Genomic DNA, 16,320 nt, shown 5'->3' with positions numbered 1-16,320 from the left:
ATGACTATCTGACGGGCCTTGGGAGAAAGGGAGAGGGCAGGAGAGAGGGGCAGGAGCTGGATAAGGGAGTCAGTCACCTTGGGCAGTGATCGCCTTCCCCACCTCTGCAGTTTCAGCCTTATTCTCCGGCTATTTTGAGCTGAAGTTGATTGGAGGGGAGAAGGGGTAGCTGCTGAAATATTTAAGGGAGCATTTAAACCCAGAGCCTTCAATGAATGAAGAAGGGGGGGGGGGGGGGGAGTGAAAAAAAAAAAAAAGTTGGAAAATGGATTCGCTGACAAGTAAGGATAATAAATGAGAGGCGCTTTCAGATAGATATCTCAGACGTGAAATTGCACCCAGCTGGTTGTGTAAGCAAACAAATAGTTTCATGTTAGGGACTCTCGACTTGTGGCTTGATGAATAGAACACGACAGAGGTAAATGGCTCTTTAGCTCATTTAGGAATAAAACTCTTTGGCTTCCTAAGTAAAAGACCTGGTGACGCCATGGATCCTGAGCAAGCACTTTAACAAGAGTTTTATTAGTTTCCACTTGTGCTCTCGGATCTCCCCCCTCGCTCACTCTCCTCCCTTACGCCTCTGGTTTTTTTCCTTCCTTTTTTTTTTTTCTTCCCTTTTACCCTTTTCCTTTCCCTTCCCTCTTCCCTCCTCCTCTTTTTTTTTTTTTTTTTTTTTAAATATTATTTTCCCCTCGAAAACGCCTTCTCGTAGGAGGGATCCCCCACGTCACCAGTGCCGGGAAACCCAGCAGGTTTGCAAGTTAGCCGGGCAAGTCGGACGAAGGGTCTGCCCACAGCAACCGAGAGTTGTGGCTTTTGAAATGTATTTATTTGTCATTCTAGCTGCGCTCCGGAATCACTGCAGGACACCCATCCTCAGCCGTTCTGACCCCACTGGGGACTGAGAAGGGGGGACTGAGAAGGGGAGGGTGTCTACAAAAAAAAAAAAAAGTCTCACGTCAAAGTCAGTGACTGTGAAGCCAATTAGAAAGGGAGCCTTTTAGAAGAAATGTATAGACACGTTTCGTGGAGGTCACGCCGTTTCTGAAATTAGCTCCGAGATGGCAAGAAATGGGAAGAAAAGTGGGGAAGGGCGGGGGGGGGGGGGGGGGGGGGGCGATTCGTGCCTCTCCCGGTGCAGCAGAGAGCAGACAGGATAAAGATACGGGTCTGGGGGGGTGGGGAAAAAAAAAAAAAAACAAATAAAATAAAAGGGGAAAAGAAAACCAAATAAAATAAAAGGGGAAAAGAAAACCAAACTCGCTATTTCAAGACTTAAAAACTAACCCTTTGAATAGTCGAAATGCCCCATGAAACCGGAGGAAGCATGTCGACAGTGTCCGTAATAGCCGTGCACACGCGTTCGCGGAGGTTGCCTGTGAAAGGCTGCGCGGCTGGAGGCTGCTGGTGGGGCGCGGCAGCAGCAAGCCCTGAGCCCCCCCCACCCCACCCCCCGCCACCCTCCGTCCGTCTGTCCGTCTGTCGGAGGGTCCGTCCAGGCCAGCAGGGGCCACCGCCCCTGCCAGCCCCTGCCTGCGCATCCCTCAGCAGCGGGTCACATCTGCTCTCGGTTGGGAAGGGGGTGCCTGGCTGCCATACCCACAGCTAATTAAAAAAAAAAAAATTGTATTACAAAAAAAATTAAAAAGACGGAGTGTCTATTAAGCCCTTTCTTGTCGGAAAAAATACATTTATCTCTTCTCGTGGGGAGCAAAACTGTTTCCTGGGGGTGAGGCAACGCAGAACTCACTTTTTCTTGCATTACTCCTACTGCCGCTTGCAGTGACCCCGAGACAGAGCTTTCCACGCGAGACCCCGCCCGAACCTCTCAGGGAAAGAGCCTTTTGCGCCTGCACCCACCGCTTTTAGTGGTGGTGGTGAGAGAAGCCACTCGCGATGGAGTCCCATCCCCACGCTCCCCAATTCCACCTTATTTTTGGAGGGGTCCGGGGAAAGTCGGGGTTACCTTTTACCCCCACCCCACCCCCCCCGGGATTGGGCTCATCGCCTTCTCCCCTGCGGCTGAAGGGGGGTGAATGGGGGTCGAGATGCCCAAACGGTACCCCCCCGTGAGGGGGGGGAGGTGTCAAGCAGCCCCTTCCCCTCCCCGGGCAGCTGGAGGAGGAGGTGCGGGGTGTGGGGGGTGGAGGTGTGAGTCGCGACCCCCGCCCCAGCGTTGCCCCTGCTGCTACCAGGAACACCAACCCCCGGCCTCAGATCGGGTCCAACTACCACTTATCAGCATTTCCAAATATTTATTCGATTTAATATATATATTTTAAAAGGCCTAATTGGGCGGTGGGAGGAGGCAAGCTAGTTAGCGAGGAGCTAAAAGGTGGGGGGCCCGTTGTATCTGCGGGTCCGCCACTCGGGGCTGGGCTGGGAGGGTCGCCTACCCATCCCACCCTCCCTAAAATCCCCCCCTCCCCGCTTCCCACCCCCTTGAAGCGCTGCCGCAGCGGCCGGTGAGCACGGAGGGGCCGCAGAGCCCTGCGCAGCAGGCAGGGATGCAGGCATTGGGGGGGGGGGGGGGGGGAATATGTCCTGCGGAACCATCCCCCACACCCTGTGAGGAGGTTTGGGGGGGGCCGCGGAGCCCCCGGGGGCAGCGCCCAGGCCCCCCGGCGACAACAAGGCAGGAGAAATGTATCTGGAGTTGGTTTTAAAGCAGTATATTGTAGGTTACGAACAAGCCAGCAGAAACTTGCAGAGGGACCCCGGCCCCTCTCCACATTCACATATAATTTTTTTTCTTTTCTTTCCTTCCCCCCCCCCCTCCCAGCAAATAGTGCTTGGTGACGCGATCATACAATATTTTTAGCCGCCGTATGAATGCCCGAGAGGCTGGAGCGTGGCAAAGGAAAACATCCACCGACACAACGCAGACTGGGTAGTTAACACTTCAGAACACCATGCTGTCTTATAAGCAAAGTTTAATAAGGGATTGAAACACTTCTTTCTAGGCACATACATGGAAATAAGTGCATCTCGTACACCTCCTCTACACCTGCAAGTTTCTTGGCAATCGGTGGATTATTATTATTCATAAATATGAAAATTAATTGAAAAATACGTTTCTGACCTACGAAAAAGTTTATCTGTTTTCATCAGTGGGATAACACTGTAATGAATATATTTACATCTCATTGGAAGAAACCGAGACCTGTCTTTCTCTTCCGATATCCCCAGTTGTTTGGTTTATTTTTGTTGTTGTTGTTGTTTGTTCTTTTCTATTTTGTTTGTGTGTGTGTGTGTTTTGTTGTTGTTGTTTTTGCGGGTTTTGTTTGTTCCTGTTTTTAACTGCTAACCCGCCTGGGTCCTCAGTCACCCATCCCACCAAAAAGCAATGCTGAAGAGCTGCTCTCAGCATCTCCCAGGGCTGAGCATCCCCGCTCACTCCCCGCTGGCAGGCCGGAGGGGCTGCTTGTCCCCCTCTGCCCAGGGAAGGCGACCAGGGTGAGGAACAAAGCTGTCGCCTACGCAGCATCCACACAAGTGAGAAAAGGGAGGGTGTCTGTCTGTCTGTCTAATTCCCGCCCTTGCGTGCCCAGGTCTGAAATCACCCGCGTGTGTGTGTGTGTGTCCTGCACCTGTGAATACAGGCCGCTTCTCCATCCCAAAATGGGCTCTACCCCCGTAGAGGATCTGCCCGCAATGTTGATTATCCAGCTATAAGTGCCTACTGTATAGAGCTGCTCTCGCCTCGGATCTGCTGCGCCTAGAATATTAAAAACCCCAAGCGGGTTGGATTGAAGGATCTTGTTAATGCAAAAAAAAAAAAAAAAAAAAAAAAAAAAAAAAAAAAGAGAGAGAGAGCGAGGGAGAGAAGGAGAGTATGGAGGACAGCAAATTAAAAGGAAAACATTGCCCATGACTCCACAAACTGAAAAGCCTGCCTCATCCGGGCTTGTTTGGAGGGCACAGGAGGTGTCTGCATGAGGGGGGGAATGTTATTTTTAAAGATCCAGCTTTATTAATACGTTAAGAAAGAGCTCCCTTGGTAGTATGTGTTCTTACAGCTCCGTCTCAGATCCTATAAAACATTAATGCACTGAAAGCTGTTACAGAGATCTGCACCACCAGCTAGAAGCATTGTGAAGCCTTTACCTTCAAAGGAGCTCCATTACAGAAACGATTTTTAATTTTCTTTGCAAAAAAAGACGAGACGAAACGAAGCGGGCCTTTCGGCACTGAGCTTGGGCCCCTGGGGTGGGCGGCCATGGTGTGGGGGGCCACGGGCCCATGTTTTGTGCATGGCTGTGGCACACGAGCGCTCACAAAATGCCCTGTCTCGCCACCCAACGAGCAAGCATCCAGTTGGATTTCTATATTAATAGGCTGGGAATATCCTCCCTCCACGCACAGCGACTGGAGCCAGAAGAAAGAGGGAGAGGGGATGTTTCGGCTGACAGCGAGCGCAAGGCATGCAAGCGAGAGCGCATACCAGGGTTGGCGAGTCCTTGGGGTGGAAAAGAAGAGAAAAGAAGCAAAAAAACCAACCCAACCCACCCAAACCCCACCCCAAGCCCCCAAAAGCAGAAAGCCACCGTGCCTGCAGCAAGCAGAAGCCATGGCTACAGTATGCCTCCCACTGCAGGCGCAGCGATGCGGGGCATACGGTGACTTCAATCCATGACCACGGTGTCTGCGAGCAAGCAGCAAGGTGTGAACTCAGGAGGAACTCCAGCTGATGGGAAAAGGTCTTTCCAAAGAGGGTAGGCCAGCGTGATGGGCCCGTGGGCCTTGGTGAAGGGTTTGCCTTGCAGTCCCAGCAGAGGCAAGGTTATCGACGGCATGGCGTCGCGCCTCCTGCTCCGTCTTCCTAGGCCTCGACAGCTCAGCCCTAGACTTAGACAGTCAAGTCCACTTTGGAACATCACGTGTTTCACGTGACTTGGTTACCCCACACGAGTATTTTTTAAGTTCTCCCTTTTAAACACCAGTTCAGGAGTTAAAAATCCAGGGAGATTTCTGTTGTTGTTGGTTTGTTTGTTTAGGTTGGTTTGTTGTTGTTGGTTTTTATTGATTTTTTTTTTTTTTGTGAACTGTTGGCATGTTTCAAGCAACAAGACTCATGGGTTGTGGGGTGATAAGTTGATTTTTTTTGCTAAATTCTTTTATTTTTGTTTAAATTCTCACTTCAATTTTAATTCTTGAAGAACAGCTTCGACAACATATATCGCACTCATTATAAGAAGCAAAGGGTTATATCAAAAATTATTAGTATAGAATCACAGGAAACCTGGTTTGGAACCAGAAAAAAATACAAAACAGATATAGATACATAGACACAGGACAATTCTTTTTATAATTATTTGGAAAATGTTATTTTCCCCTAATTCTTGTTTCTTTTTTTTTTTCTTTTCTTTATGCGCATACGATGTTTTAAGTTTTACAAAAGATGAAAATAAAGACTAATATTTTACAAAATGAGTAACAATGCTTGTGGTAAGTGTTTGCGTGTGGATTTTTTGTTTGTTTGTTTGTTTTTGTTTGTTTGCTCGGTTGATTTTCATTCTACACAAGGTTCAGTTCAGTTTCAACGCGTTGTTTTTGTTTGTTACTGTACAGCATATATCAACAACAGTCCACAATAAATCCTGGAAGATCCAGTATCCCCTTCAGGTTTGATTAATATCCCCTCAATACTCATATTTTTTTGTGGTTTTTCTTTTTTTTTTTTTTTTTTTTGCTTTTTGCCTCTTTTTTTAATATTATTTTTTTCCTCCTCTCCGGGAAAAAAAAACAAAACTCCAAAAAAAAAAAAAAAAACAAAATAAAAAAAAGCGAAACACCACAACCTCCACGGACGCGAGGTCCGTCCTTCTCCCCACACCACGGCCACACCTCTGCTCCTACTCGGCCCTTTCTTTTGTTCAGTGTCCGCCTCCCGGGCCCCCCCTGCACCCCGAATGCCCCTCGGTGCGATCGCTCCCGCCTCCGCCGCTCAGCCGCGTCTCTGCCGGGGGTGCGGGCCGGGCTCTAGGAGCACTGGATGGACATGTAAGGCCAGTTGAAGCTGCTCCCCGACAGTAGCATATCCCTGATGAGGGTTTCGATGGGGGTTTTACCTACCAAGCGGACGAAGAAGAGCTGCTCGATGACGGAGGAGGAGACGGTGCGCAGGGAGGGCAGCCGCAGCAGCAGCTTCCCGAAGCGGCTGGGCTGGTTGGGGTACTGGCTCCGCACGTACTCCTCCAGCGCGCACTGGGACTTCTCTTGCAGGCTCTCGATGTGAGCAGCATCCGACAGGCCGCAGGCGTCTGCCCCGCCGCACCGCGCCCGCGGAGGCAGCCGCGGAACGGCGGCGGGGGGTGGAGGGGGGGGGCGAGAGGAGGAGGAGGAGGGGGAGAGGTGGAGGAAGGGGGGGGGGGGGAAGAGGAGGAGGAAGGGGGGGGGGAGATGGTTAGTGGCGGGGAAGCGCACGGGGAAGCGCCGCCAGCGTGGGGGGGGCACCCCCAAAGGCGCAACCCCACCCCTCCCCCAAACTACCCCCCCCCATTCCGCACCGCCGCCGAATAAGTAACGCGGTCTCTCCGTGCCCTCGTGGGTGTTTCCACGGGGGATGCCGTGGGGTGCCCACACACCACACTTACACACCCCAACCCCTGCCGCGAGTCCCCATCGCACCCCTCCTCCCTGACACCCCCCCTCCCCTCCCCGGCCACTCCGCGCGGTCCTCACCGGCATGCAGGAAACCGGGACCAGCCCCCCCTTAAACAACACCGGGGGGGAGGGGGCGAGAGGGGGGAAAAGGGGCTATTGGGGAAAATAATAATTAATAAAAAAAGGTAAAAAGCAGAGGCGCGCACAGGCAGAGGGAGACAGAGGGAGTTTGTTGACATGGCTGCGCATCGCGGGGAGGCAGGGGCTGGGACCCGCAGCAGCGGGCAGGGAGCCAGCCGGGGGATGCCGGGGAGAAAGGAGCGGGGTGTGTGGGGGTGTCCCCTCTGTCCCTGCCCCGCCGCCAGCGATGGCAAACCGGCCACGTCTTTGCGGCTTGCGCGATAAATCCGGTGGAAAAAACGACCCCGGTTAGTCCGAGCTTGCGCTAAGCCGGCGCCTTGCAGCTCTCAGACACAAAGCTAGCTAGGGACGGCTGTAGCGGTGAGCCTTGCCTAAATGTGGCCTGAGAGACTCCCTCCCTATATGTGGCACATATACGGGCAGAAACGTCCCCCTGGCACCTTGCAGAACGGTGCGACCTGGGGAAATGCACGTTAATCCCAGAGTGGAACCCTCCGCACCCCTGGATTTGCACTTATGCGCGTATAGCGTATGTGCACCGGGGTAGGGATGCATCTGTGCGTTTGTACACACACAGGCACGCTCAAACACACGCGCACCCCTCTCTCTGTGAGCACATAACCCAAAACAGGGGGTAATCGTGCACCGGCTGCTTGTTGAGGGACTTGCGCAGGAAACTGCAGTCGTGGAAAAGCGGTGGGCACGGCCGGATGGTTAAAGCCATCCACATTGTTTCTGAGATCAATAATAAATATTAAAAAAAAACACAAACACCCAAAACCCAACACAAAACACGTCAGGATCAGAGGGAGACAGACAGCTGGCAGTGTGGTTTAACATAGATCAAAGCCAGGCTTTGCTAATATATAGATCGCTATATGAATTAATGCGTGTTAATGCCCCCCGAAAAGGACATTATAAAATTGTGCGTGTAGAACTGTGACCCTGAAAAGACATAACAAACTAGTCAAAGCCCCCCGCCGCCCCACCCCTACCAAAAAAAAAAAGAAAAAAAAAAAGAAAAAAAAAATCTGTCGCAAGTGCATTTTTGAAGTTTAGGTCCTCCCGTATCAAGAACTGGCTTTACAAAGATTTCTGAACACCTTCATCTACAACACTATGGCCTCGAGCAAAAATACAAATAAAACAAGCCATAATTCAGGAACTTCTGAAGGGGAGAACCTTTGACCTGAGCTGCGGACTTGGCATCCCTCAGATATACAATTATCTAAGCCAGGGCTGCCCCGCTAATCCATACTGTACCTTTAATGCAATGATATTTTGCAACATCAAACGCACCAGGTTGCAACATATATATCTATCAAAAGCTCGGGCCTGTTCTTGTTTGCAATATATATCAAAAACACAAGCCTGTTCATATGTTGATTGCCACAAATCACACTCCATATTTACATATATCTTGCTATTTTACATGCATTATCTGCCCATTATGCATTAGGATCCTATTCAACTTCCAAACAATGCAATATGAAAGGGTCTTACTGACACCCTAGCAGGGCTTCCCCCCCCCCCGCCCCCTTTTATGCCCCATATGTCATACCCTTAAGGTTAGTAAAATATTTATCGGGTATTTACGACAAGTGCACCTCTAACCGCAGGTCACTGGACAATGTGGATGGCGAAGTTGCTCGCTAGAAGGGCGGCAGCCTGGGGAGGGGCGGACAGGGCTGGAAAAAATACGCCTTGGGTTTTGCCTTAGACCTCCAAACACCCAGGGTTTTCTCATGCCGATAATATCTACTGAGCTTTAATTATTGCCAGTGGTCCGGCATTTGCCTTTACGCGGGTTTTATCCCTCATCCTTCAAGGTGGCGGCGAAAAGGCTTAACTCTCCCCTCAGATCGGGATTAAAAACAATCGTAATTAAGGGGTGCGCAGTTTGGTTAGATTATGGCGTCCAGAGAGGGGCAATCCGTGGGGGAAATAATGCAATCCCTGTTTACCGGAGGTGAATTATTATTCCCTCTCCGAAAGTGGGCTAATGTGAAAATCCTGTGCATGCCTCACTTCTTTTTTATTTTATTTTATTTTATTTTTAATATGGCAGTGTGTCAATACGGGAAAGCTCTATATTTCTTCCTGCAGTCTATGGAAAAGAAATTATGTAAATAAATAACCATTACTGTTCAGCACACTCCAGCCTTCCCCTTTGTAGTGGTGGGAATGTATTTCATGTTACGCGTTCAGAAGAGTTTAGTGTTCAGAAAATATAGATGTAATCAGCTGGCATCTAACTAGAAATCAAAGTTCTCATTGCGCTGCAGATAGATTTATTGGATTTATGTTATCTGGCTCAGTCCCTTCCTGGAAACCTTTATTTATGATGAGGAAAAGGTAGATGCAGGAATTAATAACTCTAAAGTTTGGGGGTGGGAGGGTGGGGGGGGGGAGGAAGAAAAAGGAGGGGAGGGGGAAAGGAGGCAAGAAAGGAGCAGGTTTTGGGTCACGACCCAGTCGTTGGACGGTGTCCAGAATTTTACGGATTAAATACACGCTATCCAGAGCCCGAATGTAAAAACCACAACAGGAGAAACCCATGCCAGCTTTAAATACTCAGTCCTTAGCGAAGGGCTTGGGACAATACGCCTTAAAAAAAAAAAAAATGTCTTTTCCATCAGTCAAAGTTTGTTTAAAAGTTGGACGACTTTGAGAAAGGCTTCCCACGAATTCCCCTCTGGCTAAGCAATCAAAACAAGTTTAGTAAAAAGTGGAAATGTGTGGATGGGGGTAAGGGGTAGATTACTCCTGACAGCTGTATTTCCATTTTCTGAGATGGCCCGTGCGATCCCGCTCCAAAATAATATTATTGTTCCCTTCCTCAACCCCATTCACTCTCCCCTCCACCGTGGGAAGGGGCTTCTCCCCTCACAAACCTCCGGTTATTAACGTTTGTTCCTAATATATGTAAATGAAAGTCTCCTCTAAAGCCACTAACCGCGTTTCTATCCAAGGTCGATCGTTTGGGGAAGGGAAAAGGGGGGATGTGTGAGTGTGTGCGTGGGTAAGAGGAGAAAGAGAGAAAACCGGTAAAACAACCCACCCCCACCCCCAAAATATGTCCGCATCTGGGGGCACATCGCCTTCCCGGGGCCTTTGGCGGGTGGAAGGGCCGAGGCAGAGGCCAGCGCCCCTCCTTCCCTGCTCGGGAAGAATCTCTCAAAGTCAGGCCTGGCAAAAAAAAAGTCATCATAACAGTAATAATAATAATAAAGGTAAAAAAGAGGGGTTGTCCCCAACTGTCCCTATGCATCGGTGAGTCCCCTGAAATGCATGGGGAGCGAAAGTCTGGGTGTCTGCAGGCAGGCTGTGGAGTTAAATCAGCCTGATAAACGCCGGCAGGTCTCTTTTGTCACTTTTGAAAAACATGTTTCCATCAGGAAGACTTATTAAGATAAAATACATTAAAATGTCGGGGTGGCTATTCGGTAAATCTTCCATTTGTTTTAAGATCTGCACTTTATCCTTTGCAAAGAAATATTCCCTCCAAGGCTGCGAGGCTGCATTTGCACTGGAGGTAAAAGGGGGCAGTCACAGTACACGTCTCCGACCACCCTGCATACAAATTAGATGCTCCTGTCTAAATAAATTATCTGATGTTCAAATCGATATTAATACTACATTTGCTACATTACAATATTGTGCAAATTTAGGAGTCATTTTAATACAATGTAAATACTATTTTTCATGCATGGAAGGCAACAAATATTGATGGATTATAAACTGCTTACTGTTAAACAAGGCCTTTGAACGATTTGCCATCTTTGTTCAGGAATGCTTTTAATTTTGCCTCGGCCTAGTTTTAAGCCAGATTTATCGGAGCTGTTTAGTTATTGCTGACCAGGAGGACGGGTTTGGAAAAGGGGAGGTTGGGGGTGGGGGGCGGAAACTGGGACGAGAGAGGGGTAAGAGGAGAGGGGAGAGGGGAGGGGGGTGGGAAAGGAAAAACAAACAAGCAGAAAAAGTGGCAATTAGCCCCCATCGTGGCGATAATTAGAATAATAATTAAAAAATGACACTGCCAGGCCTCTTATCTCGCCTTGCTTCCATTTCCTATATTTCCTCCGCACCGTTCGCCTTTGATGTTTATAAATTTCTCCCTCGCAGGTTACAATAATAGAAAGGCGTATTATATTCTTATAGGCTACGACCAGAGCGGTTCAAAGGCGACGCTAATGCACTTTCCCGCTAGTTAATTCGAACCATCTATCACAGGGAAAAATTGTTAACATGCATGTTTCCACCATCTCCGCTTAATTTTTTTTTTTTTTTTTGGGGGGTGGGGGGTGGGGGTTAAAATGCCAACATCTGTAGGACTGAGCGGGTGTGTGTCGATCCCTAGGCCGGGTCGTACCCCCTCAGGCGCTGTCACTACCTCGGCCTTCCGCCTCCTTTCTTTATAAAAAAAAAAAAAATAAATTTTCTTTCTTATTTTTGCGCTGGTGTGTGGGGTTTTGGGGTTTATTATTTTGCACGGCGCCCCCCCCTCCCCCCCGCCCCTCGGCCGCCTCCTTACCTGAGGTGAAGAGGACGATGGCTTTCAGGCAGCTGTACTCGGCCGAATCGACGTGCAGCGCCTTCAGCTTCTCCACCTGCTCCTGGAAGATGCGGATGTGGTCCATGAAGGCGACGACGCGGTCGGCCGACATGGGAGAGGCGTGGAGGCCGGCGGCGGCCAGGAGAGGTGCCACATGGAGGGGCATGGAGCACTGAGCAGCGTTGAGGACGAAAAGCTCGCTCCAGGTGAGGCGGAGCAGGGCCACCTGGTCGGTGATCTGCAGGTCGGGGAAGAAGGGGATGTTGCGGGCCCACTCGACGGCGCTGAAGAGCAGGCGGGCGGCCAGCTCGCAGATGTTCTCGATGCCCATGATGTTGTTGGGTTGCATGCACTGGCTGCCGTAGCGGGAGGTGGGGTAGGGCTCGGCCCGCAGCAGCAGGGAGATGTATCCCGAGAGATAGCAGTGGCCGTTCAGGGGGTCGCCGTTGGTCAGGGCGTACTGGCCGGGGTTGGGCTGGGTGGGCGGCATCCTTCCTCGCTGAACCGCTGACAAAAAGAAGGAGAGAAGGAGAGGAAATGTGCATCCAGGAGGCTCGCAGGCATCGCCCCGGCGGCGCTGCCAGCCAGCCGGAGACAATGCCGGGCTTCTTTCCACCAACCCCCCCCTCCAAACCCACCATCAACCCCCCTTCTCAACCCCCCGCCACCCCTCGCCCCCGGCACACGCACAGGCACGGACAGACAGAGGCATGCGGAGCCGGGCGGCTGCAGACGACCTGCATCGCCCCCCCCCCAACCCCCAACCCCCGACCCCAGCCCGGTATCGGCCCCGACCCCAGCTCAGGCAGCCCCCAGCCCAGCGGCAGCCAAGCGCCCCCCTGCAACCCACCCCCCCAGCCCCCAATGCAGACAGGCTTCACAAAAATAAACATAGATTTAAAAGAAAGAAGAAGGGGGGGGGGGGGGGGGGGGGGGGGCAGGGGGGAAAAAAAAAAAGGCAAAGCAAACAAGACAAATCCGCACACACACATCCCCCCCAGCCCCCCCCCCTTCGCAACAAAAGGCAGCCCCGCAGGTTAAAAAAAAAAAAAAAAGAATAAAATCAAAGAAGTCCTCCGGGTGGTGAGAAAGTGGGGTTAAAAATCACAGCCAGCTGTTAAAAATATAGCCAAGCTCTGTTGTGGATCCCAGCCGATTGCCCTGGTAGCACTGAGATTTACGAGTGAACTGCTGTGTCGCTTTTCCAAAAAAAAAAAAATTTAAAAAATAAATAAAATAAAACAAAGCAGGAAAATAAATGCGTCCGTATTCTTCAAAACCACTGCGTCGTTAGCCTTCGAGCTGGAACAGGTCGCAGCCCCCCAGCTCCCCACTGCTAACTTTATCACAGAGAACAAGCTTTCCATAGAGGACCCCCCCTCCCCCGCCCGGCAAAGTTCTCCCTGCTAAAAGGAAGAGAAAGATTAAATATTATCAAGGGAAAGGGGGAAATAAAACAGAAAGGTCCGAACTTACAATAGCCAAACATTCGTGGAAAAAAAAGGGGACGGTGTAATTAATATCTTTGGTGCGCTGTTGCCACTGCAAAAGCCTGCAGTCAGCCTTGCACAGTGAATGCACAAGCTTGCAACTGCAAAAACACTGGATTCATTAACCATCTCCACACAGAGCGTAAGCATGCCTCGAGTCCCGAAAGCTGACCAAAGTTTTTTTTTTTTTTTTAGTGTGTGTGTGTGCGTGTGTTTTACTCCATCAGTGCCAGCGTTTGCAGCCGCATGCCATGTAAACAAAGGTAACTTCAGGGAAAGATACGGCTACTCAGGCTCGTTCCCTGCACACGCAGACACGCACACGCTCGCTGGCACACACACGCACACGCAAATCACTCATCTTTCCGGCGTGCCACAATTTCTCAACTTTCTCTTTCCTTCCCCACCGAGACCTCCTCGCCTCCCGGGCCGGACCTCGCTCCTTGCTGCCCTCCAGCCCACCTCTCCCTCTGCAATCTGCTTGTAAACTTGGCAGTTGTTTTTCAATTAACTGCGAGCACAATTCTAACTTGTTGGGTTTTTTTTTTCCTCCTCCTTCCTCTTTTATTTTTGCTCCCCCCACCACCCCCCACCACCCCCCGACGCCTACCAACAGCCCCTGAAGCTACCAATGAAGTCGTCATATTTGCGAGCTCTTTCAGATCTGGAGCAGCTTCATTCCTTTTCTTGTGGCATATAAAATATAATTTTAAAACCAATTAAGGCAGTAGTAATCCCCGCTCCGCAAAATTGACTGTTTCGCTGATGTGACTCTCAGACATCTTTAACGACAGTCACAGGGTAAACTTTAACTGTAAACCGAGAAAATACATTTCGAGGAGAAAAGGGAGGGCAGGAAATCTTCCTACGCGAGAATGAGCCTGAACGCAAGGAAAACCACAGAGACTCTTGGAAAGGAGGAGGAAAAAAATTAAAAAATAAAAAATAGCAGAGCAGTTGGAAATGGTGAGGAGCCCGCTGCCAGATGCAGGCTGCGGATTCTGCTAAAATGAGAAGGACCGGTAAATAGGTTATAAATCGCGATTTGTATGCAGGCTTTAAGGAGAGGGTGGAGTTTGATGAAGAAATAAAATGAGCAGCGTACTACAAAAAAAAAAAAAGGGGGGGGGGGGAAGAAATGACAGAAGTACAGAAACCCGGTTCAGTCACAAACTTTCCTTTGAACGCATGGAGTGAAAACAAGGCCAAATCTCGCACAGAAGCACACTCCGGGGCACGGGGAAGCACAGGGAAGAGGAGAGACAGTAGCACATTTCCCCTCTTTTTTTTTTTTCCTTCTTTTTCCCCCCCTTTCCTCTTTTTTTTTTTTTTTTTTTCCGCCCCCTTTCCTCTTTTTCTCTCTACTTACTCGTCTTTCATCTTTCTTTCGGGAAAAATGAGGCCGGGAAATGGATCTACCGAGAAGTGTTGCGGGTTTAAAATAAATGATGGGGCGGAAGGAGGGGTGGGGTGGGGGGGGAAAAGGAAGCCGAATGGAAGCACATCTCGTACAGGAGAGAGATGTATCTCCCCCCACCCCCCCGGTCTCATGCCAACAATAGACAAAACCACATCCAAACACACGCACACGCACACACACACACGCGCGCGCGGGCGCAGGGGAGCGGAGAGAGCGGCTAAATGATAAATATTTAGCGAGCGATCGTAATAATAATAAATTCTCGGCACAATGAGCGGGGAAGGGGCGAGCGCGGCGGTGCCGGGGTATAGGGGGGGTGGGGAGGAGCGGGAGGAGGGCAGGAGGCACAAACCGAAAAGCAGAAAAAAAAAAAAAAAAAAAGGGGGGGAAAAAAAAAAGAAAACACCACCAACCACCATCAACAATAACAACAAAACCTGGCGCAAAGCTGCCAGATGGAGTGCAGGCAGAGGGGAGAGATTGACATGTGCATGGAAATGCAGAGAGAGACTTAGATCGCCGCGGAGAGCCGTAAATATATATAAATATATATATATATATATGCACGCCGGGCGTGTGCGCGCGTGCATATATATGTATATGCATGGAGGCGCGCGTGTGTGCGCGTATGCACAGGCAGGCACACACAGACGGAGAGCCCTGGCACACACGCACGCCTGCACAGCCGCGGGGAGAGGGAGCGATAGCATAGTAGGGAAGAAATATTCACCTTCCCGCCTCATGCCCACTTTGAGGCACTTCTTGAGGCGGCAGTACTGGCACTGGTTGCGGTGGTGCTGGTCGATGGGACAGTTCCTGTTGGCGCGGCATGTGTAAGTTAAGTTCCTTCGGACGCTCCTCTTGAAGAAACTTTTGCAGCCCTCGCAGGTGAACTGGCCGTAGTGCTTGCCGCTGGACTTGTCCCCGCACACCACACACTCGATGTGCTGCTGGCTCTGCCCCGAGCCCTGCTGGCCCGCTCCCTTGTCCCCGGCCGTCCCCGGCGTGGAGGGGGGTCCCGGCTGGCTGGGGGTCTGCGGGGTGTGCGGGGCGGCCGAGCCCCCCTGCTGCTGGGGCGGCTGCTCCCGGGCCGGCTGCGCCGCGGCGGGGTTGGGGCCGCTCGGGGTGCCCCCGGCCACGTCTTCCTGCGGATCTCGCCAGCTGCTAACTACCATTGCCATATCTCGGGCCCAAAAAAGTGCTGGGGAGCGGCGCGTCTCGCTGCGGGCTGCCGGAGAGAGAGGCGGGGGGCGGGCGGGGGGCGGCCGGCCGGGCGCCGGGGGCGAGCGGGGAGCGAGGGGACCCTGCCTGCCGCCTGCCTCCGCCTCGGCTGCCGCCGCCGCCGCTGCCCTGCTGCCGCCGCTGCTGCCGGCTGCAGCCGCTCCTGCCGTTTTCTTTATTTTATTTATTTTTCGCCGTGAGCCCCCCTCCTCTCGCTCTTGCTAATTTTTTTTTTTTTTTTAGGGAGGGGGAGGGGGCGACGGAGGATTTTCTCCCTCTCTCTCTTTTTCTTCCCCCCCCTTTCCTCTTCCTCCCTTCCCTTTCCTGCGCTCCCCCCCCCTCTTTAAACCCCCCCACCCCCGCCTGGCCGCGTCCCCCCTCTGCACTCCCGCTCTCCCCCGGCTCTCGCCGCCTCTCCTCGCCCTCCCCCCCCCCCCCCCCCCCCGCCGCCACCACCACTTCAAGTTGCAAAATCAGAAACGGCAAACAAGGCTGTCGGGAGAGGCATTCAGGAGAGTAACACGCCGGACACGCACACGCAGGCAGACACGCGCGCACACGCCCGGCACACGGCCGCTTCCCCACTCGCGCACACGCACACACGCACGGGCACAGGCACACGCGGTCCGGGCGCTAGGAGCGCGGAGGATGTGCAGGCATAGAGGAAGCCGCGGCGCCGCCGAGGAGGAGGAGGAGGAGGAGAGGGAGGAGGAGGAGGAGAGGGAGGAGGAGGAGGAGGAGGAGGAGGAGGGGAAGGAAGAGGAGGAGGAGGAGGTCGCCGCTCGCCGCTCGCCGCCGCCGGGGCCCGGCCGCCGCCGCTCCCGCGAAGGCTGCTCCCGCCGCAGCCGCCGGTGCCGGTGCCGGTGCGGGGTCTCGGGGAGGCGGGA

At 51.9% G+C, this 16,320-nt stretch overlaps 1 protein-coding gene across 5 annotated transcripts; it reads right to left on the bottom strand.

The window, feature by feature from the left end:
- Positions 1-3,778: 3,778 nt before the first annotated feature.
- Positions 3,779-15,750, bottom strand: NR2F1 (nuclear receptor subfamily 2 group F member 1). 5 transcript variants are annotated; one of them, XM_064438962.1, is made up of 4 exons: positions 14,943-15,749; positions 11,282-11,809; positions 6,076-6,263; positions 3,779-5,991 (listed from the first exon to the last, which is right to left on the bottom strand). In XM_064438962.1, exons 1-4 carry the CDS (start codon positions 15,391-15,393, stop codon positions 5,983-5,985), a joined length of 1,176 nt encoding a protein of 391 aa, XP_064295032.1. In that variant the 5' UTR covers positions 15,394-15,749; the 3' UTR covers positions 3,779-5,982. The 5 variants fall into 5 exon arrangements, with proteins under 5 accessions (XP_064295032.1, XP_064295031.1, XP_064295035.1 ...); XM_064438961.1 differs by having other exon boundaries at positions 3,779-6,263; positions 14,943-15,748; XM_064438965.1 differs by lacking the exon at positions 14,943-15,749 and adding an exon at positions 14,162-14,904 and having other exon boundaries at positions 3,779-6,263.
- Between the last annotated feature and the right edge of the window lie 570 nt (positions 15,751-16,320).

This window comes from Phalacrocorax carbo, chromosome Z (assembly GCF_963921805.1).
Source record: "Phalacrocorax carbo chromosome Z, bPhaCar2.1, whole genome shotgun sequence".
In the NCBI taxonomy this organism is placed as follows: domain Eukaryota; kingdom Metazoa; phylum Chordata; class Aves; order Suliformes; family Phalacrocoracidae; genus Phalacrocorax; species Phalacrocorax carbo.
Note: the sequence above shows the minus strand (reverse complement) of the source record. Positions and strands in the feature narration are given on the sequence as shown.

What these genes read in the sequence shown, in the direction of transcription:
- NR2F1 (XM_064438961.1), bottom strand. Translation starts at nt 15,393, where the DNA reads ATGGCAATGGTAGTTAGCAGCTGGCGAGATCCGCAGGAAGACGTGGCC. An exon ending in AGTGGGCATGAGGCGGGAAG is followed by an intron (nt 11,810 to 14,942) that starts GTGAATATTTCT and finishes TCTTTTTGTCAG; the next exon opens with CGGTTCAGCGAGGAAGGATG. An exon ending in CATCGTCCTCTTCACCTCAG is followed by an intron (nt 6,264 to 11,281) that starts GTAAGGAGGCGG and finishes GCGGCGGGGCAG; the next exon opens with ACGCCTGCGGCCTGTCGGAT.